Below are 21,834 nucleotides of genomic sequence, written 5' to 3' on the forward strand. Positions count from 1 at the left end.
TTTTGTTTCAGTCATGAAAAAATTTTAAATTCACAAAATAAGGGCCAAAGAAATGTAAAGAATTAGATTTTCAAATAACATTTTTGATATATAGCATTTCTACTTCTGAAGTTATTAAAGCTAAAAATATTTTTTAAAATAATTGACTTATTATAAACTTTTAAAAGAGAGGGTCTAAGAAAATTGCTTGGAATTTTGTTCCTCCAAATATTACCTCAAAGATCTTTTTAATGTGCAACACCATTACTACATCCCTGATGAATATTCATAAGATAATTCATTAAAGCAAGATGCTTCTTGGTCTTTCAACACATTTTACATTTTGAAAACAGATACATTCAATGCACAATAAAATGTGAGAAAGAACTCATCAAATCACCTAATTATACAAGAATTATATCTAAATTTTGTTTTAAAACTCCATGAGCAAGTCTTTCTGTCAGTTACATCTATGAAAGCAAATGGTGACAGTAAGAATAGTAAGATTCATATCCATAAGATTGTATAGTGCTGGGCCTGGTGACACACACCTGTAGTCCCAGTGATGCGGGAGGTTGAGGCAAGAGAATCAAAAGTTCGAGGCCAGCCTCAGCAACTTAACAAGGCCCTCAACTTAGCGAGACCCTGTCTGAAAATAAAAAATAAAAAGGGCTGGGGATGTAGCTGGATTTGATCCCCTGGGCCAAAATAAAAAAAGTTGTATAGCAACTTTTTTGTATAGCAACCTCAAATATATTGTGAAACAAATATGTTGAAATATGTCTTAAAGATACCTTAATTATCCCTTTTTTGTTAACATAATAAATTAATATGCCTTTATTTTTATAAATCACAACATTCTTTCCATTAGTGGATTTAAACAAGATCTCCTCTTAGTAATGGAAAAATGGAATTAATTACATATGTGACAATCAATCACTAGAAGTGTTACACAGCAGAAAGTAACTTGCTCTTGTTTTATGCTCTGACTTGCTTGTATTTCTTGAATTCTATTTTGTCTTTAGATAAAGGGAAGAAATTTCAGGAGGAAATTTAGGTCTGTGAGATATCTCAGTCATGTTTTGTATATCAAAAATTATACACTTAAACCATCCTTGAAACTCATGTTCATATCACTACTGAATACTTTATGAGATCCCAGTAACACTGTTCAATGTCTCAAGTTCATTACAAGATTTCAAAACATCTCACTTAAATCTTTTCTACAATATAAACTTGGTTTGCAACCTTTAATCCCATCCATACAATATTCCTTCAACCATATGAAGATCCAAATTCCCAACCAGTATTCTCTTCTCCACACTTAATCTGGTTCCTAAAACTTTTCCTCAAGAATCTTCAAACAGGGACTGGTTCTCACTGTGTTGCTCAGGCTGGTCTTAAACTAGGGACATAATAAAGAAGTAAATGCTGAATTCATGGCACATTTAATAAATCTACTATCTTTCTTCAACCCAAAGTAACGACCACTTTTTAAACTGCCATTAAAACACAGACCTCAGGGCTGGAAAAGCACTTGGTTTCCACCCACGGGGCCCTGGATTTGATCTCCAGTACTCAAACAGCCAGCAAAAACGAAGAAACAGGCTTCAGAAAGCCCAAATATAAGGATATAATGTGTCATGTGTAGTAAAATGTTATGCCTAAATGTGAACCCAACATAGAATTTAAAAATTCAGTTCACTGTAGTTACCAGAAGGCAGATGACCTGGCACTTACTTACAAACTACTAGTGCCGCAAACAGTGATATGTATATACCTTAACCTGTGAGTAGAGTTAGTTTAACTCAAGTGAGCTGAGGCTTCTAGAATATTACTCTAAAACTTCTGTAAGACCCATTATAACTGATATCATGTGAAAAAATAAGAATTAATAATAAATGTTGAGATATCAAAACTTTTTTGTCATTTGCAGTATAAACTTAACAACTACAGTTTAAATAATCACATAGAGTTATACATAGGGCAGACATTTCCAGTTACTGTGTTATATGAGTTCTTTGGGTTTAGCAATCTCATATTACTTCTCACCCCTGGATGTATTTTAAATGTTCTTTTCAACATCCCTTTGAAGGATAATTCTTATGTTGTAAGTAGCCAACTTTGGGTTTTCCTGAAATGTCAAATATTTTCATTTGAAAAAAAGGATCAAAGAGATTAATTAGAAGAGTCTCAAAGATAAAATCTAGTGTACTAGGTTTCAATCATTTATCTTTCAGAACTTGTTTCTTATTTTATGGATTTAAACTGAACTTGTACCTTTTTGTTTGTTTTCAATAGTTCTAAAGATTAGGGAGAAGACATTTTATTATCACTCCCTAATAGATGACGGAGCCCAAGAAAATTGATTGATTTGTCCATGGTCCCACTATCAATAACAAAACAAAATATGTACTCTGAATCTCCCCTAAAGCCCTGCTGTAGTTCTAAGATTTGATGATTATCAGGTTCCTAAACTCCTTGAAGGAACTTCACTCCTGTCTCTCTATCTTAATTGCCTCCTGGTTCAGCTCACATCTTACCTCCCTAATGCCTCATTAAAACACTAATTTGGCTCTTTTTATGCATTATAAGTCATAGGTTTCACATTAATTCTGTGTCTAGAAAAAAAGGCACTCAATAAATATGTAGACTGCCCCACATGTTTCAATCTCTCTGAGATATGCATCTTAAATATAAAGCATTGTGATTCATTTTTTATATTTTATTGCTTCAAATGCTTCAAACTATGGGAAATCTTTGGTAAAAATAAAGACAATAAAATTTTCACAATAACTTTACACAAAGCATTGCACAACAATGTTCTTCAGTACACATGAAATAACATAGGAATGTTCAGAATCCTCAGTGAGGAAATTAGCTGTACAATATTCATAGTTCATTTTAAAACAAAATTGTTTTCATAAATATTTAAAATATTTCCTAGCTTCTTATCACATATTAACATTTGTATTTCAATCAGTATTGTTGAACTTTTGAAAGTATTTTTATTACTTAAAAATTAATAAACAGGTTTTCTTTTTTTCCTGTTGCCTACCACAGCATCAAGACCCCTCCCCCCAATTCTGCTTATTTCACATAAAACTAGAGGGAGGTAACGAAAATAAAAATCAATATGTTCTCAGTCAGACCCTCTGTGGAAAAGAGGAAAATGTTTCATGTCTATTATTACAGACATTTCTCTGGTGGTTTATTTGTGCAGTCTCAAACTCGATCAGCTTTAAGTTGATCTAAATGAGTTTTCAGCTCAGGACACAGTTCAATTAGCAGCAACTCCATCAACACCTGTACCGAGAAAGAAGGGGAAAAAGTAGAAAGGTATGTTTTTACTCCAAGGGTTTCCTCAAAATAAATATCTATGTCTTAAGAGAAAAGTCTAAGTTTAATTCTGAGATTATTCTCAGTAAACAAGTGACTCTCAAACCAAAGGAATTAATATTATATAAACTTGATTATTTTATGACTTATTAACCATGTCAAATAAATCAACAATATTTAATATTGGTAATAGTGACTGGTCAAAATTTGATTTACTGAAGTTAAGAAAACAGAGGAGTTGGGAGGGAGAGCAAGGGAGGAAGATTATCTCAGATAGGGAATAGGGGTGGGAGGGAACGGGAGGGAGAAGGGGAATAGCATGGATGGTGGAAGGAGACCCTCATCATTATACAAAATACATGTATGAAGATGTGAATTTGGTGTCAACATACTTTATATACAATCAGAGATATGATAAATTGTGGTATAAAGGTGTATTAAGAATTGTAATGCAAAAAAAATAATAAGAGATCTCATGTATAACGGCATAATTTTGCGTGAACATACTTTATATACAGAGTTACGAAAAATGGTGTTGTGAATGGATAATTATGTTTGTAATGCATTCCACTATTGTCATGTACGTAAGAAATTTTTAAAAAGTTAAAAAAAAGAAAAAGAAAACAGAGGAGGCAGAAATATTGCATCAAAAGTCAGGAGAGACAGCTAGAATATAAGGCTGAGAATGCTGTAAGCACTGGGGGGCACTTTTATTCTTTTTCACCAAATGAAGAGATAGAAACAAAAATGAAGCAGAAAACATGGGTTGAGAGTTAGAAGGAAGAAGAAATAGAATGTAATGGATTAAAATCTACTCCAATATGTGAACAGAAATATAAAATCCCAGAAGTGCTTAGTTTTTCTGGTAGACTTTAATTTACTCACATATAACAGATGTTTATTGGCTCTTGTTTCTTGCAGTGCCTTGAATATTTTTATTATACCATGGCGGGCATTTTGTTGTCCAACAAGGCTCTGGAGTGTATCTGAAAAATTAAGTATTTTTTTTTAATTTTTTGCAGTGCTGGGGATTGAACCCAGGGTTTTGTGTATGCTAGGTAACTACTCTACCATTAAGCTATATGGCCAGCCCTGAAAAACTAAGTTTTGATTCTGTGTTGCTATTGATAATGTGCACAATGAATATATCACATGATACATACATAGTAAACAAAGGCACTGAAGCATTAGGAATGGTCAGTTCTCTCAAATATTTAAAAAAAAGTTTATTTAGAATTTTCAATATAAGGCGTTTATAAAAAAAAAAACTACAGTTGTAATATACTGCCACTACTAGTTTAAACAATTAAAATCAATATATTTTTAATACTCTTAAAATTTTACAGTACACTTTAGCCTGACCTCTACTAAAGCACAAAATTTACTATTTGCTCTAAAACATTTCTCTAGTTAAAACTTAAGATTCTCAGTATGAATTAACAAATGACAAAAAATGGCTTTTAAAAGTACAATAATGTTTAAAAAATTGCAAATAATGTTTCCTGAGAGATATAAATAAAAAACATCTTTTGTTTGTTTTTTAAATTTTTTTTAGTCATCAATGGATCTTTATGTTTTTACTTATTTATATGTAGTGCTGAGGATTGAACCCAGTCCCTCACACATGTGAGGCAAGCACTCCGCCACTGAACTACAGCCCCAGCCTCATGAGAAGATCTTAATAGGGCTCACATTCCCTTTTTATCTCTAAGCTCTCAGGTTGAGATCCCAGGCCTCACCTGGAATGTTTTCAAGTAGCTTTTGCTGTGCTCTCTGTTTTGTTTCCTGACTTTGTGCTTTGCTTCTGATTGTGGTTGGTGGTGCCAATTTCCCATTTGGCCAAAAAGCATCCCGGAAAACATTGATGTAGTAAACCAACATCTGCTCACTGAAAATCCAGTTCACTGTGTCCCGGATTTGTCTTTTAAGAGAAAGAAGAATGTTTGCATGAAGTTTTTTAAAATTTTACACTCAGTTCTCAAAAGGCATTCGTTAATGGATAGGTTAAGATATAGTCTGATCTAAATGTTTGATGAATAAACTAGGAATTCCATCTTTAAATCCTGGCCATGAATGTTATTTTTAATTTGCATGACCACTCATTCCTGGAGTCAACATATTTATTGGTGCCCATGTGTCTTATCTTCTTATCTGTATAGATAATAATTGAGAAATTTGTTTTTTGAAGCTTATTACTAACTATGCATAACACTATGCACTAATTTCTCCATGAAGCATTATAAACTGAAAATATAAGTTCCCTTTTAAGATGGTTAAAAGTGGACTGCAAAACCTCCTTGTGCCCCTGAAGTCCTGGAGGAGAACAAGCTTGTTCACTAGTTGTCTCTAAGAGTTACTAGGGAAGACAACACCAGGCAGGATGCTCCAACCCAGAGGAAGCATCTCACATGCTCAGAGCAAGGGAAAAGATTATCTCTTTCAAAGATATAATACCATCTAGCAAACTGCAAATTTCCATAGGAATGAAAATTGGGCAGATGTTTGACTTGCAGATATACATAAATGGTTTTTATCTGGTTACACTGGTCTTCCACCCAGCCTTATTTCAGTAGTCAATTTTAACTGGCTACAAGTCTTCTGCTGTCAGAGGCAAGTAAACAAAGTTCAGAGAGCCCAGAAGTAGTAGTGATGTTGGGAGGAGAAAGCTTCTATTGAGATGGGAAAAAGTATCATCTTAGACTATTAGTGCCAGAAAAACCTAACTTCAAATTTGATTCATGAACAATAATAAATCATAAAGCTCTTAAGGAATCTGACTTTCTAACCAGATTTTTAAGTGAATAACATGAGGGTTTCAGAAATGCTATTGAAATACATGTTTCAAGCCTAGTAGTTCTTTCCACATGGTAGTCAATCACTATTGAATGAAGGTCTAGACTCTACTGTGAGTCAAACTGCAATGAATTGTATTTGAAACTGTACATCTATATTGCTTAGAACTGTGCAATTCAAATCTAGACCAAGTAAAACAATTTTGTTAATTAATTTAGTGGAACTCCTGCCTTCAGAAAGAATCTGCTGACTTTCCTGCTTACCTTCCTAAAACAATCTCTATCATGCCAGCATTGCGTTTTCTGTAGTTTTCTTTTGGGTTAATCACTGGCACTCCATGAAGAAATGAAGTAAAAACTTCAACTTACAACTTAAAATTCAGTGACCCTTACTAAAAGACATCACCTATGCATTTTTGTCAATTTAGGTCTGATTTTTCTATGAGCCAAGACCTGGAAGAAACTTCGTATGCTTCTAGTATATGAGACCACGATTGGTACAAGACAAGAGGCCTAGCCTACATTGCTGCATAATTTTATTATGTATTATTATCTGCTAAAGGCAAAAATAGCAAAGTGCCAGGTGCTCCATAAGTCTTTATCTGATAAAAGATCACTGAAATTTTTCTACAAGTCTCTCCTCTATCTTCTTGAAAATAATTGCCAAATGTATTCACCACTCACAAACTACAGCGGCTCATTTTATAATTAAGAGCCAATATCATAAAAAGGAACAAGGGAAAGTATAGATGATTTGTTGAAACTGACTAGAAAAATAAATTAGAAAATCTCAAGTACTGAGAAAAATCAGGTCATTCTGGAAATTTCTTTGATGCTTGTCAACACCAGAGTTAAGAGGTTTGCTTTAGACTGAAACGGTAAGTAAAAGGGGCCATTTTTCTGATTAAAACAAAAGCCTATGATTCTAGGTCACCTAAACAAGGCCTGAATGCAACTTAAACTACTTTTTTTTAAATCTTAGAAATAAAAGTAGTAAACTTTTGTTTATGACCACAAGGAAAACATATTCTATTTGAAAATCTGTACAAAAGAGCAACAAATTTTCTTTGTTTCCTATAAAAATTTATAACTCTGTATGGTAAAGCTCTTATGTTAACCTCACATAAATATTTAATAATAAATTAATCTTTCATATGGGAAAACCTGACAATTTCATATTAAAATGTATTTTACCATACAAAAAAAAGTGACTTTATATTTCACATGTCTATTCTGCAGGAAGTCATAATGCTTATCTCCTGAAGAGTTTTGGATATGGAATTACTATTTAAAAGATTTTTATAATAGCAGTTCCAAATTTCAGGCCCAAAGGCTCTTGAGACATAGCTGAGTGAGCAGGCACAGGCCAGGAGGCCAAGTTGGGTTTGCTGACCAGTCTGGTAATCTCATATAACTCACATAATTTCTTAGATTCTGTTCCCTCACTGATAAAATGAGGAATTAGACTAATCTTTGAGACCCCCCTTCAGAACTGAACCTACCTAATAATTTCAATTTGACTTCTAGTGACTGCATGATTTTGCAGTTACTAAAAATTCCAATAATTTCCTAGAAACTAATATTATTGATAATGAGTTTTTAGTAACAGACTCAGGGTTTTCATAAATAAGTGGCCAAAATGTGGATCATTTTTTATGAAGTTTAGAAAGATGTAAACATATATGTAAGTATGTATACATACATATGTATGTGGATAATGTAACTTAGATTAGAATTTACATATGGCCTAGATAGATCCATATACCCCCACCATGGATAATAGATGTTAACAAGAAGGACTGACATGTTAATGCTACCTTAACTCTAAAAAAGTTAATACACAGTTTTATTTCCCTCTAAGAAAATATTTGCCATATAATGCCCATCCTACTTTCATTATGGCTTAGTGTCTAAACCTTGGTCTAATTCCTATTATATGACAGTAACTAGTCATCTTGATCAAAAAGGAGCTCTGTAGAACCCAATCCTCTGACCACTGTCAGTCAGAATACTGATACTAACTCAAGCTTTTATCATCAAATTCACCATGCTTTCTGCAAGAGAAATTCAGATATTTTCTTCCCTATCCAATTTTAGAATCATATCAGAAACATAAAGTAAGAGAAAGATACTTATAGTTAAATCATCAGGTGGGTACTATACTATACAGTACTTGGACTATTCAGTAGGGCATAGATTCAAGTGTTAATTTTGTAACACTCACTTGTTGATGGTTCTTCCAAAAGTGACCTGAACGAGAGCAATTAATGTTCTTCTCACCCATTTAAACACTAAAATATAAATCAAAGGAAAACTCATCATAGGATATCACAATTAAGACATTTTCATAGCTGTACAAAGCATAAAATCTTACCACTTAATTCAACTGTAGACCTGATACTATGCTTTCTGCAGAATTTGGATCTAGCTAACCAAACTTCTGCTCACTAAGCACCTAATGAGAAGAAACCTAAGAGTTTTTGTAGCTCTCGATGGCTTCAGAAGAGCTAGGTTAGCAGGGACAAACAGTACTTTACTTCCTGTGTTTATGAATACTGGCAACAATGCCTGTTCCTTAGCAGACAGTGTGATTTCTACTGCCGATTTCTGACTGGATAGCTGAACAAAATTTGCTAATACATGGCTCTGAATGAGAAACATCTGTAGTAAAATGTTGACAAATATTGTGAAATATTAATGAAGTGACAGTTTGAACTGCTCGCATTTGAGTAGTAGTTTGTATATTGTGTATTTTACATATTTTACGTGTTTGGGGGAAGAATCGTGAACTGTAAAGAGTGAGGATCCTGAATGGGATGGGGATTCTGCAATCTCCTGTGCTGCCTCTGAGAGCAGCTGAGTATATATATCCCCTTTTCTGAACCTTCTGAACCTCATTTTTTCCATCTAAAGAAGGAAAGAATTAGTGTTCACTTTTTTTACTTGCTCTGAGGTGTTTTTTTTTTTTTTGTATGTGAAGGGCCTAAACTTTTCTTATTAACATAGAGATATATTTTATAGGTGAAGAAAAATGTTATGAGAATATATTACACCCACCAATTGGAATATAAACTACATTTTTCATTTGTATGTTTACCTCCAGCTACTGTGATGTTTGGCTACTGACACATGAGGAAATGAGAAATTCAGACTTGGCTATAATGAAGCCACAAGTACAGGCCTCCTGTACCCAGCAAGAAAACCTAAAGGACTAAATCACACATGCCTTTGCACAAGGGCAGCCACACGAGTAAATACAGACCTGCCTCTAGACTAAAACATTCTGAAGTCCTTTCAATTTTTTTTTGAATGGCTCTAAATGTCCAGTTAAAGTAGTATTAATCCTCTAGGAAAAAGTCAAGTATGAGAGTCAGAACCAGGTCTCAGAAATGCCTTAAGCTTCTTCATGGAATTTGCTGGAAGGCTACCAAGCATGTAGACTTGTTCAAGTTAGGGTGGCATTCAGGCTGGGATGAGCATTTCTGTCAGAGATGATAACTTCAGGCTGCCTTTCTAGGGCAGAAAAGAGGTAGCTCTACCCAGAGGGTGTGAGCACAGTGCCGCTCTAGAAGGAATGCCTGACTGCAGAGTGGCTATAGAAAAGGCTATATTACTGGCTCCTTTTTGTATACTGAACAAGAGCAGGAACCAAAACTGGTTTTGCTAAATATTCTCTCTCATCACTGATATTCTCTTTGTCTACTATTATTTCTTATCCTTCTCCAGTCCCCAACCACCCCCATAACAAAACAGTCCATGTCTCCTTTCAAGGTTTCATTTGTTCAAAGCTACAGAGGCAGCTGCAGCAGCACAAGGATTTTGCTGATGGCAAATATATCACACCTCATTATAAAGGATGTTCTATTTATTCCCCTCTGAAATGTCACTAGCAAAACCAAATGTACTTCTGAGCAGGCATTTGATGGAGAGTGTGCAGGATACAAAGAGCATTTTGAGCCCTACTAATCTCTCTGCGCCTATCAAAAAGAACACACCAACAATGGCTTGTATAGTGTGTCCTCATTTTTATACCCACAATGGGAAACTGGGAGGATTCATGACTTCATATGCAGATTTCAATGAGGGAGAGTTAGACTTTAGATTGAGCACTATTTTTTTTCTATACTGAATCAAGTTAAACATCAGTGTACATCTCTTTTTCTATAGATACATTATGATAAACATCAATGCAACCTTAAAAGTATCTAAAATATGGAAAGACTATAGACAGTTTATTTGAAGGAATTTTTAATGCCCAAATGATATTCTATCTCATGGATATTTCTCTTTTTAAAAAATATATTTTTAATTGAAGATGGACACAATACCTTTATTTTATTTATTTATTTTTAGGTGATGCTGAGGATTGAACCCAGTGCCTCTCATGTGCTGAACAAGCACTCTACCACCGAGCCACAACCCCTGCCCTGGATATTTCTTAAGTAACTACCTTGTCCATCCCCCACCTCTAAAGTTATCTTAGTTCTAATTTTTGTTAATTAAATTATGCTAAAATGAACCTCTTTACATATAAATCTCTGCCTTTAATGTAGAAATAAATTTCATCTATTGCTTAATGTAAATTACATTTTTGGATTCCTGTTAGTGTAAATTCACTGAAGGCAGAATCTCTACATTTTTGTTTCTCTAAATGCACTCAAAGGGAGAGTGATTAAAATTATATATCTTCTTAGCTTAGACTTAGGAGAAGAAAAAGTCCAATGATCAAAGATAATTCTGGCACTTAAAATTTTCTTGCCTATTTACTCATTAGTGCATGCATCTGGGCATTTTTACTGATTATCTATTATGGATAAGACATTGTAGATGCTAAGGATTAAAAGACACATGATGTATTCAAATTTATAACAGAGCTTTTTCATTTGCTAAGAATTTTTAAGTGACATGTTTAGGAACAAATGTAGGACCAACTTTGCTCCCAGGGAAAAGATGCTAATCTGAGTATATAGAGCCCTTGTGTCTTCTAAGTATATCTCCTTCAGAATCACTAGGGTGGGATTTCTCAGCCTCAGCATTAGTCATTATGGACAGGCTAACTCTGTTGGGGGTGCTGTCCTGTGCACTGTAGGATATTCAGGAACATCCCTGACCTCTACACACCAGACGCCAGCAGTACTCCCCACCATAAGTTGTGACAACCAAAAATGTCTCCAGACATCACCAAATGTCTCCACTCCCTACATTGAGAATTACTGCTCTAAAGGAAGAAAGGAGGCCAAAAAATAGGTCCAAAAAATAGGTCCCTGGCCACATGCTATACTAGCATCAAAACTGCACCTTTAGCCAAGATTGTGTATTATTCTTCTATGCAAAATAGTTTTTGTATAATTTTTAGTAATATGGCAATAAATACATGAATATAAATACATATCAATCGTACTTCAGAAATAAGGAGACATTAAATTAGTCCCACTTAATCAGTAAATAATACTAAATAATAACAAAGAGGCTTACTTCCTCGAAGTTCAAAAATCTCCCCAATTAACATGAAACATGGTTCAGCCAAGGAATCTTTCTTCCCATCCACATCATCACCATAATCTGACAGGTCACTGTCCTCCTCCGTCTCCTCCTAGGGGTACAGCAAAGCCACAGGAAGCAAGTCACTTATCCAAGAAAATTACAGAGTTGTTGTTGTTCTTCAAATATAAATTCCAAACTATTTGCTCATGTTTTAGCTTCATAAAATCCCTCAACTTTTATACAAAAATCTATCTATTTTTCAATGTGGAGGACAAAAATCTGTCTGACCTCAGGGAAAAGTAAGATTCCAAAGCCTAATTCAAAGTTTAAAATAAGCTAATTAAAAAAACATTCAATGGTATTAATAATCAGTGCATAGGCAATTTAGAGTTTTCTAAAAATAAAACCATTTTGAGTTTTAAAAGTAAAGTTTAACAAATAATTTTACATTCACTGCTTTTTTAAAAATACGTGAATTTTAAAGTAATGCAGTTATTTTTTAAAGCTCTGCTTCAAGCTTTTATTCTGTACTTCAGCTATTCTCATTTTCTGATCTGCATGTCAGCAAGTTTCAGTTCAAAATTTCTTATGTCAGGCACCAGGCTAGTGAAAATGAATGCAATGTGGATCCAGACTTTTCTTGGCCAACAGCCACCTGGAGAGACTGATACATACACAGGCAGCTATTTTCACCAGATTGGATGAAGTATTATTACAGACATTCAAACACCAGCCAGTGTGAGGACAGCCGAGGAAGTCATTCTCGTCTGCACGGAGGAAAAAGCCCAAGTCGTGGAACCAAGCAGCCGACAGGACTTTGGACCACATCAGGAGAACAGAGGAAAAGACTGAGGAGAATTTCTGGAAGAAGGAGGAGTTCTCTAAAAACAGCTTGGCAGAATTCCAGCAACATCGAATGCTTCAAAGATGTGGGAGGAAGGTGAACAGTAGAGGAAGCTACTGACCCCTTCAGATAGTACCTTCAGAGTGCTTAAGCCATTCTAAGAGGTTCTGGCATAAAAGGGAGGTAACGGAGGTAAACTAGCCAAGTCTAGACAGATGAAGGAAAGAGGTGGGACAGTAGCTGGGGAGGGAGGCAGGTCCATAGACCTGAACAGAGGTGTGGATATGTTCTATGGGACACATAGGGATCTCCTGGCTCACAAGGTGGTAAAGCCATGTGCACATTTTCATGGCCACTTCCTCTATGCAAACCCATTAAGCCAATCCTGGTGAAGAGGCATGGCATTTGCCAATGGACTAAGAAGCAGCATAATTTCAGAGATGGTTTTATGCAATTTGCTACAGAGTCAAACAAGGGGCCTCAGTGACCTACACATGAGTCAAGAGCCTGACATCTAGAATATGAGACTGAACATATCTACAGTTTCTTTCTATTCATTCCATTACTCATACATATTGCTGACATATTCATCTTGCTTCAAAATATTCCACAGCTCTCTATCTCCTGGAGATAGTTTAAACTCCTTAGCCTGACATGAACCCTGCCTTCTCTTCCATTAGAGCACCACAGAAACCCTCCAGTCTAGTCCAATGACCTACTGACCATCCCACAAACACATCCTTCCTCTGAACCTTCAGTACTGGTCCAACTACTCCATAATGACGGTCTTCAATCTGCTTCCCCATCCCCAGGGCTTGTCTCCTATGGAACTTCTCATCCACAGTTCACTTATTCACCTTGTTTAGTAATCATTTTATTTATGCATCTTAACTTATCCAGGTGATTAATAGGGGAAGACAAGCAGATGACCCAAAATATAACAGAGATAATAACTGAAGATGGACGCATTTGTTCTTTCCCTTCCTTAGTAATATGCATTTGCTAAGATTCTGTTACTTCAAACAGCCTTCAAAAAAATATCTACTTAAACATGCTACAAAAGTGGTAGCCTTTGGAGCACTCACCTCCTGATGGGAGAAGAAGTCACGGGGAAGTTTTTCCAAAAATGAGGATAATGAAAAAGAGTTTTTTTTCCCCTGCACATCAATGACCTTGAGGTAGTCAGGAGAAGGGCTCAAAAAGGCATAAAGTGCTTCGCTCTGACACAGTCTTTCATCTGAAAGTAGCTTCTGCAGAAGAAAGAGGATTAATTACTCTAGATAAGAAATGATCTGTGCTGCTGGGAGCTACTACAAGTAAGGCAAACACATACTCTGCAGAAGACTGGCATGGATATGTGCAGTAGCAACTCAGACATAGGAAAGGAAATTAAAAGTGAGGGACACTTAGGTTAAAATTGATTGTGTCATGAATTTACTTTCATCATAATTCTGAACTTAACCCCTTCTCTCCACAATGAACTATATATAAGATCTATTCTCAGTGATCTTAATAGCAAATAATCCTCACCAGGGTGAATTCCCTAATCACTGCCTGTAGGAAATACTGTGCAGATGATGGAACTCACTCAACTCTGTACCACTTTGAGCAACAAAAAATTTCTACTTTACAAACAACTCATAGATCTCAGGGGCCACTGCCTTTGAAAGATAACATTCACTCATCTGTGTTTGGGTAACTTAAATGTTTGCAAATTATTCATGAATACCATTACACAACCTTTCATGGCTATGTTCAGACTTTGTACGTCTGCTGAAAAAGGAACTTCTGAATTCCATGGTGGCCCTGCCTGCCAGCAACAGTTTCATTTCACTGTGATCCACCACCTTTGAAACAATGCTTGTTTACATAATTACATAACTGTTTTTATTGGACCTTAAGCTGGAAATTATCTAGAGTTCTGAACGTACATATCTGACCTAGGGGAGATGAGGGCAGAACATAAATTGAGTATGTTTATGTACAAATACGATAAGACAGTAAGATCATCAATGTAATGACAAAAATGTGTCTATCATTCAAAGTATAGAATTTAAGAGTGAATAAGCCAATGAACTATTACCATTTATGATGGTCACTACCAGAGGAGATGGAACACTGTGGAGCAAAGTATGCTTCTGATAACAGCAACTGGGACAGTGATGAGGTTTTTTTAATCTCAGAGGGATTAGTCCATGAGGCTTACAATCTGTTCAGATGGCAAATGACCTGACACATCCTATAAATCCACCTAGAATAACCACTTCTGAGAGGGCTCAATATTATGAAACTGGGGCCAAGGGAAAAACACCCCATCACCACCAAAAAATAAATGAATAATTAAAACTGCAATGAACCACCAGCTAAGAAGTAAAAGACAGAAAATAAGTGTTAATGAGGATGTGAAGCAATGAGAACCCTTACATGTTACTGGTGAGTCTACACTCACATTGAAAAATTACAATCCTTAGGTATTAACATATATTCTCCAAACAACATGCACTAGAAAAAGCCACCCTGTAAAAGCCTCAAATTCTAAATACCCATCAACAATAGAACAGATAGAGTGTAGTGTGTTCACACAAAGAAAAATCTATGCAGTAATGAAAATGATCTACAACTAAAACAACACTTGCATGAATCTCATGAATATAATGTTGAATGAAAAAGACACAAAGGAATGTGCACTGTATATTTTCACTTACATCAAGTTCAAAAATAATGATAACTATTGCTTAAAGTCAGGACAGTAGTAAGTTTCCTTTGGTGGGGATAAGCAATGCAAAAAAAGCTGGCAGCTCCTGACAGTAAGTTTGGCACAGCTGGTGAGAACAAAAATCAAACTAGCAAGCTTTCAGGACAATGATTACTTAACTCCAAATAACTCATTTTCCTTTTCATATCTAAAACTTTTCACTTGCTTACCTGTAAAAACTTATTTAATTGATTCTTTGACTTTTCCATAAACTTGTGATCTATAGATTTGAAAGGCAGCTTGCTAAGAGAAGGCAACTGGACTTTTTTAATAGAAGGGACACACTGTAGGAGAAAAATTAAATGTTAGTGTTTTAAAATTATATCTTAACCTTTTAAAAGATTTAGATAATTAGAACAAAACAAATATCTTCCTCCTATACTTGTGCCTCTGAGATTTAAGATCTTGAAAATCTATCCACTGTAACTGGACTTAAAGTATCTGGACGAATAGTACATTTGATGGAAAAAGTTAAAGCTCATCCCCAGAGCTAGAAATACCTAGAAGACATGAAATCATGAAGCTAGGCTGATAATATGGAGTTGTAATAACATGCACAGTAGCACGTTATGCTTGGTATGAAAACCTGGTTCACAAAAATTTTCCTACTAGAGCAGTATTTCTAACATGCTTGTAAACAAAGTGACCCAAGTTTAAAAAAAAGGGGGTGGGGGAAAAAGCAAACTTGGGTTGTAGTTTTATTATGCCCTGCAATGTCAAACTGTAGAAAGTAAATACATTAATCATAATAAGATATATTAATAATTAATAACAATAGATTGCCTGTTATGGATTAAGTCATACATTCTATCAGACACTGTGCTAGAAATGTGGAATGTTATTTCATCCTTATAACAGTTCTATGAAATTTTAGGGAAATGAAACAGACAGTGAGAGCTGGAAGGGAAGAATAAAATCACCAGGACCCAAAAAGGTACTTCCTGTCACAGCTGCCAACAGAAAAAATTCTCACAACAGGAAATCTTGCAAGGTAAGAAATGGCAAGATTAAGAGAAGAGCCCAGCCATCAGTCCACAAATGAGGAAAGATGATGAGACAAAAGGACACACACAGCATTTTCAAAATTTGTTTCTTGTAATGCTTTAGTGTAATTATTTTTTGTTTCCTAAATGCATTTAATTTTATGAGTACATTTTATTTCAAAATTGCCCCTAAATGCCTTTCCTCCTTCCATTTTTATCAGCAACTAGCTTGATACTAAACTTTGGTTTCACAAAGGTTTGCCACAGGGCAAACAATGCAATTTTCTGTAGTATCAATTTTACTCAACAATTTTGGGAAGAATTTATTCTTACATTCAGATAAATATTTTGCTTTCTAGATTGCTGGAGTGACCATAGTCAATTTGAGAAATGCTGTAATACGTATGGCATTTAGTTTGGGATATCATCCTTTAAAAAGCAGTTGAAGAAGTTTAATATTCAGAAGCTAGTGATTAAGAGAGTTTTTAAAAAATCACCTTAGGAGACAAGGTTAAAGGAAACAGACATATTTCATTCGCAAAAGAGGAGTCTAAGAGGTGACCACAAGAGTTTTTCCAGTTGTAGTTAATTTTGTGCAAGACAAAAATAGACTTGAATTAAAGTAGAAATGACTGAAGAGCTTTTCATTGCTGGGGAAACAGCAATTACCTCCAGTAGGAAGAGAGTTAGAGAAGATTCAAGGCCTGAGGAAAAGTAGGAGAATAATAAACTAAAAGCAAGATGATCTCAATTTGCTCACTATGAACATGTCTAATGACAGACAAGTCAGTTAATTCTGGAATCAGATATAAAATTATCAAATATAAAAATTGACCTAGATTAGTGGCATGCAAACATTTTTGACTAAAACCCATAGTAGGAAATGCATGCTACATTGCAACAATAAGGGGCTGGTGTTGTGGCTCAGTGGTAGACTGCTTGCCTAGCATATATGAGGCACTGGATCCAATTCTCAGCATCACATATAAATAAATAAAATAAAGGCCCATTGGCAACTAAAAGATATTAAAAAAAAAAAAAAAAACTAGCATTGCTTTAAAAAAATACACTTGTCCTTGGGCTGGGGTTATAGCTCAGTGGTAGAGCACTTGCCTTGCATGCATGAGGCCCTGGGTTCAATTCTCAGCACCACATAAAAATAAATAAATAAAAATAAATATATTGTGTCCACCTACAACTAAAAAATAAAAAATACACACATCCATATGCAAATCTTATACACACATATAAAACAAAAGTGAAACAGTGGTCATTACTGCGACTATTATTATTAATAAAACACAATAATGCCTAATATATGCCACACGTTCTTCTAAATGCTCTGTATACATTTATTCCCTTAGTTCTCACAATAACCCTGTGAGGTAGGTGAACAGGAACTATTAATATTTCTATTTCACTGATGAGAAGAGTATAAAAAGATTGAGTGATGAACCCCAGGCCACACTTCTTAAGTCTCTTGGTGTAAAGCTAGGATTCAGAGTCGAGCAGTCTGGCTCTGGAGGCTGTGCCTCTGTTAGTAAATGTGAGGGCAGCCAATATACTTTACTCTCCTGCTATTGCTGTAACTCATAATTGGTTTCACTACTCATTAAAGGGTCACAACTGGCAGCTTCAACACCACTGGCCCTATGTGATCCCTGGTCACTTGTAGCTCTGAGGCTCTATGGCAATTTACAATGAAAATCAGACAACTGTCTTGAAGGATCAGACTAGAGTTGGACTTATGAGTAATTTCCAAATGTCAAGCTGAAAATGTCACTGTGCCAGTATCAACAGCAAAGAGAAAGACTAATCAGTTTTCTTAATGTGTGAAAACTAGAATGAGCTCTTAAATCTCTTTGTGCTCAGTAATGCTAGAATCTTGCATTCATGAGTATTCATACCTCACTGAGTTTCCGGTGTAAATTCTGAAACTCACTGAGCCTTCTTGGGACAGTCCAGTTTTTAGTTTCAACTCCTCCAACTTCTTGTAGGCTTACTGTGACAAAGTAACAAGGCATTTGCTCACCATTCTCTTCTGTAACCTTGAAAAAAAAAAAGTCAAAATCAACAACCTAAAGCAAGGTGAGAGGATGTAGTAGGAAGGTTTTAAAATGTCCTCTGAGACCTCCCTCTCCCTGGTGTGCCCTGCATAATGCCTGGGTCTGTGAACATGATGGATTGTATTCTGACAATTAGGTTATGCAATTTGGCACAAATCTTCAGACAGAAGCTATCTGGGTGGTTCTAACCTAATCATATGAGCCCTTTTAAAAGCAGAGAGTTTTTTTCTGGCAAATAACAGAAAAGGAAGTCAGAAAGTCTGGAAGTCCAAGAAGGAGGCCAGAAAGGAAATAGACCTCCGATCTTCAACCACAAGGAACTGAATTCTGCAAATAAACCTGAAAATCTTGGACACTTTTTTTTTTTTTTTTTACCCCCAGAGGCCCCAGATAAGGACTCAGTCTGGCCAATGCCTTGACTTCAGCCTTGTGATACAATGGACAAAGAACTATCCATACTGTACCTATTCCTGACATACAGAAGTATGAGGTGATAAAGGGTGCTGTTTTAAGCTAAGAAATCTATTATACAGCAAAATAAAACATATACAGTAGGCTTAACCTCTTAAGTGTACTTCCCTGAAAAAACATTCATAGCAAGCAAAGAGTTATCAGATAGTGAGAGCCTCTTTCAGGGAAGGCTTGAGGGCCTCCTCAGTTCATATCAGGACTCAATAACCCATGATTGCTGTTTTTGTGAAATTTTACATTGTGAAATCTTACAACTTAATTCTCACACACATGTATACATGCCTGCCATCATAATTCAGAATAGGCCACTATTATTTTTAACCCAAATAGATAAGAAAATATATTGAACATTTGTCTAAATTAGTATCAAAAACTGAATTAGAGAAAAGGAATCAATAAGAAAGGCAAAAGAAAGAGATGCAAAGTTTACTGAAAAAACCCACTCTGCCCTGTGAGGTAGGGAAACTGTCCCCCCACCCATATGGATGGGAAAGTAGAGGCAAAGACAGGGTTATGGACTTTCCTAGGACCACACATCTAATGAATGGGTCCCCCAGGATCAGAAGTCAACAGTCTGGCTCCATGTAAATGCATATTCCACACATTTGTATGTGAGATTGCTTTGTGACTGCTGGCTGTCAGGTGACTCCGCTGTTTCCATTTCCCTTATCTTGTCAGTGACAAGGACCACAGCAAACCCCAGTGTAATGGCTGATTACCAGGGCAAAGTACCTTTGGGGATTTCCATTTCATCCCTCCCTCCTTCCCTCCCTGAATATCTGACATACTGGAAATATACAGCTCTAAGCAATGCTGAGGTGACAAAATTTGTGTTCTTTCCCTTCAACAGGTTTCCTCTACTACCCTTTGACATTATGTACCCTTGAGCCCATCACGTTTCTAGATTTCCCCCCAAATAATAACTTCATCTGCAATTATCAACTAATATATTTTTCATATGGTATTCCAAGGCCTTCCCTGACCTCTAAAAAGGTATACTGTCCTATAGCTGCGCTAATGGGAGTGCCAACAAGTGCCAAAGGGCATTTGGTTAAACTCTTTCAGGGAAGCTCTTGGAAAACTGCTTTGTTTTATCATCTATCTAGAAGTGAACTTAAGATTGTGAATTTTAAGCCCTCCCCCAGCAGGAGTGTCAAGTCACTCATATGATAGCAGAGAAAAACAAAGACAGCCATTTGAAACAATGACAAAGCAAAACAATAACACTACCTTCTCAGGATATTGCTATCTGTACACAGCAGACATGATTTTTGTCTCCAGGTTTCCACCTGAGTTACAGTGGGAGTTGTCATGCCTATAAGCATCTTTCCTCCGAAGTGAAATTAGAGTCTAGTTTATGTAACTGCACACTGTTATCCCATATCTCTCAAAGAACAGTCAGGTAATTAAAAGGGAAAACATTAATTAATAAAGAACTTAGAATGTCTGAGGTTTAAGCAATTCAAGTCAGCAAGATGGAACAATCAGATGTACTTAAATTTTTAAAACTCTTAAGTTTCAAAAAGTACTTTCCATTTTATTTCAATCATCATCGGAAAAATAAACTGGTCACTCAGGGGCATTACATGCTCTGATAGCAAAGTTGCTTGCAATTCTAGTGAACAAGAGCAACTTTTCATACAAAGCAGGGTAAGATCAGATCTGTATCAAGCAGCCTGTGATAGTTACTAACTCCAGGCAAAACTGAGTGAAAATATTGAGGGAAGGAAGACAGCAGACAAATATGGTCTAAATGAACGAGTAGAGATTTTCTAGCATCAGTTTTAATTCTCAAGAACAAAATTTTGCCTTGTAAAGTCAAACTTTAAAATAAATATCGGGCAAAAGTAGTGAAGTCTACCTCTCCACTGGTGATGGATGCTTTCCACAGGCCAAGGTTCTCACACCACCAGTCTGTTCTCGCCATGTGCAGTTGAAGGTCTGTGCGTTCTTTCTCTATTAGAATTATTTCATCCTTCAACTTGGAAACAATCTGCCATAGGAAAACATCCTGAGAGTTACGAAAGCACTTAAAAAGCTATGCAATTCAGCAAAGTGTCAGGATACAAAATTGACACACAAAAACCAGGTGTGTGTTTTATATACTAACAATAAACAATCAAAAAAGGAAATTAAGAAAACAATTCCATTTACAATAGCAGCAAAAATAATAAAATACTGATGAATTAACCAAGGAAGTGAAAGATGAAAACTATAAAACACTGATAAGAAAATTAAAGACAACAAATATTTACAAAGACATCTCAAGTGCATGAATTATAAGACTTAATATTGTTAAGATGTCAATACTATCAAGAGCAATCTACACATTCAATGCAATCCCTATCATTATTTCTATGAATTTTTTTTTGTAGAAATAGAAGCATCCCATCCTAAAATTCAGGGAGCCCCAAATAGTCAAAATAATTTTGGAAAAGAACAAAGTTGGAAGATTCACACTTTCTGATTTTAAAACAACGCAGGACTGGCATAAAGACAGACCTAAGGACCAATGAAATATAAAAGGGAACCCCAAAGGAAACACTCCCCTATACAGTCAAATGATTTTCAACAAGAGTGCTGAGACTATTCAATTGGGGAAAGATGCAGTTTTTTCAACAAATGGTGCTAGAAAAATGGATATCCATGTGTAAAAGATGAAATTGGATCCTTATCACATAAAACCTGAAGATGGATCAAAGACAGTAGCTTAAGTAGTATAGAATTATAAAAACAAAATAAAGTATAGGGGGAAAGTATCATAATACTAGATTTGGCTATAACTTTTTGGCTATGATACTAAAAGCATACTCAACAACAACAATAACAAAAATAGACAACTTGGACTTCCTCAAAATTAAAAACATCTGTGAATCAAAGAACACTATCAACACAGTAAAACGGCAAACCATAGAATGGGAGAAAATATTTATAAATCATACATCTGATTAAGCTTTAACATCTAGAATACAAAAGGAAATACCTAAAACTCAAAGATAGCAAAAAAACAACCCCCCCCAAAAAAAAACCAATTAAATAAATAAATAAAAACAATTACAAAATGGGCAAAGGATTTGTATAGACATTGCTCCAAAGACGATTACGCAAATGGTTAACAGAC

At 35.4% G+C, this 21,834-nt stretch overlaps 1 protein-coding gene across 4 annotated transcripts in view; it reads right to left on the reverse strand.

The window, feature by feature from the left end:
• Window positions 1–2,689: 2,689 nt before the first annotated feature.
• Snx25 (sorting nexin 25) overlaps window positions 2,690–21,834 on the reverse strand; it is a 123,217-nt gene continuing 104,072 nt past the window's right edge. For 3 of the 4 annotated variants that reach the window (XM_071610491.1, XM_071610489.1, XM_027927206.2), the window contains 9 exons: window positions 20,575–20,706; window positions 18,084–18,224; window positions 15,364–15,477; window positions 13,524–13,688; window positions 11,586–11,703; window positions 8,335–8,401; window positions 5,058–5,239; window positions 4,204–4,304; window positions 2,690–3,285 (listed from right to left, as the gene is read on the reverse strand). In XM_071610491.1, the coding sequence (XP_071466592.1) occupies window positions 3,205–3,285; window positions 4,204–4,304; window positions 5,058–5,239; window positions 8,335–8,401; window positions 11,586–11,703; window positions 13,524–13,688; window positions 15,364–15,477; window positions 18,084–18,224; window positions 20,575–20,706 (1,101 nt within the window). In that variant the 3' untranslated portion in view covers window positions 2,690–3,204. The remainder of the gene's footprint in view (window positions 3,286–4,203; window positions 4,305–5,057; window positions 5,240–8,334; window positions 8,402–11,585; window positions 11,704–13,523; window positions 13,689–15,363; window positions 15,478–18,083; window positions 18,225–20,574; window positions 20,707–21,834) is intronic. The other variant, XM_071610490.1, reaches the window with a different exon arrangement.

Source organism: Marmota flaviventris, chromosome 3 (assembly GCF_047511675.1).
Source record: "Marmota flaviventris isolate mMarFla1 chromosome 3, mMarFla1.hap1, whole genome shotgun sequence".
In the NCBI taxonomy this organism is placed as follows: Eukaryota; Metazoa; Chordata; class Mammalia; order Rodentia; family Sciuridae; genus Marmota; species Marmota flaviventris.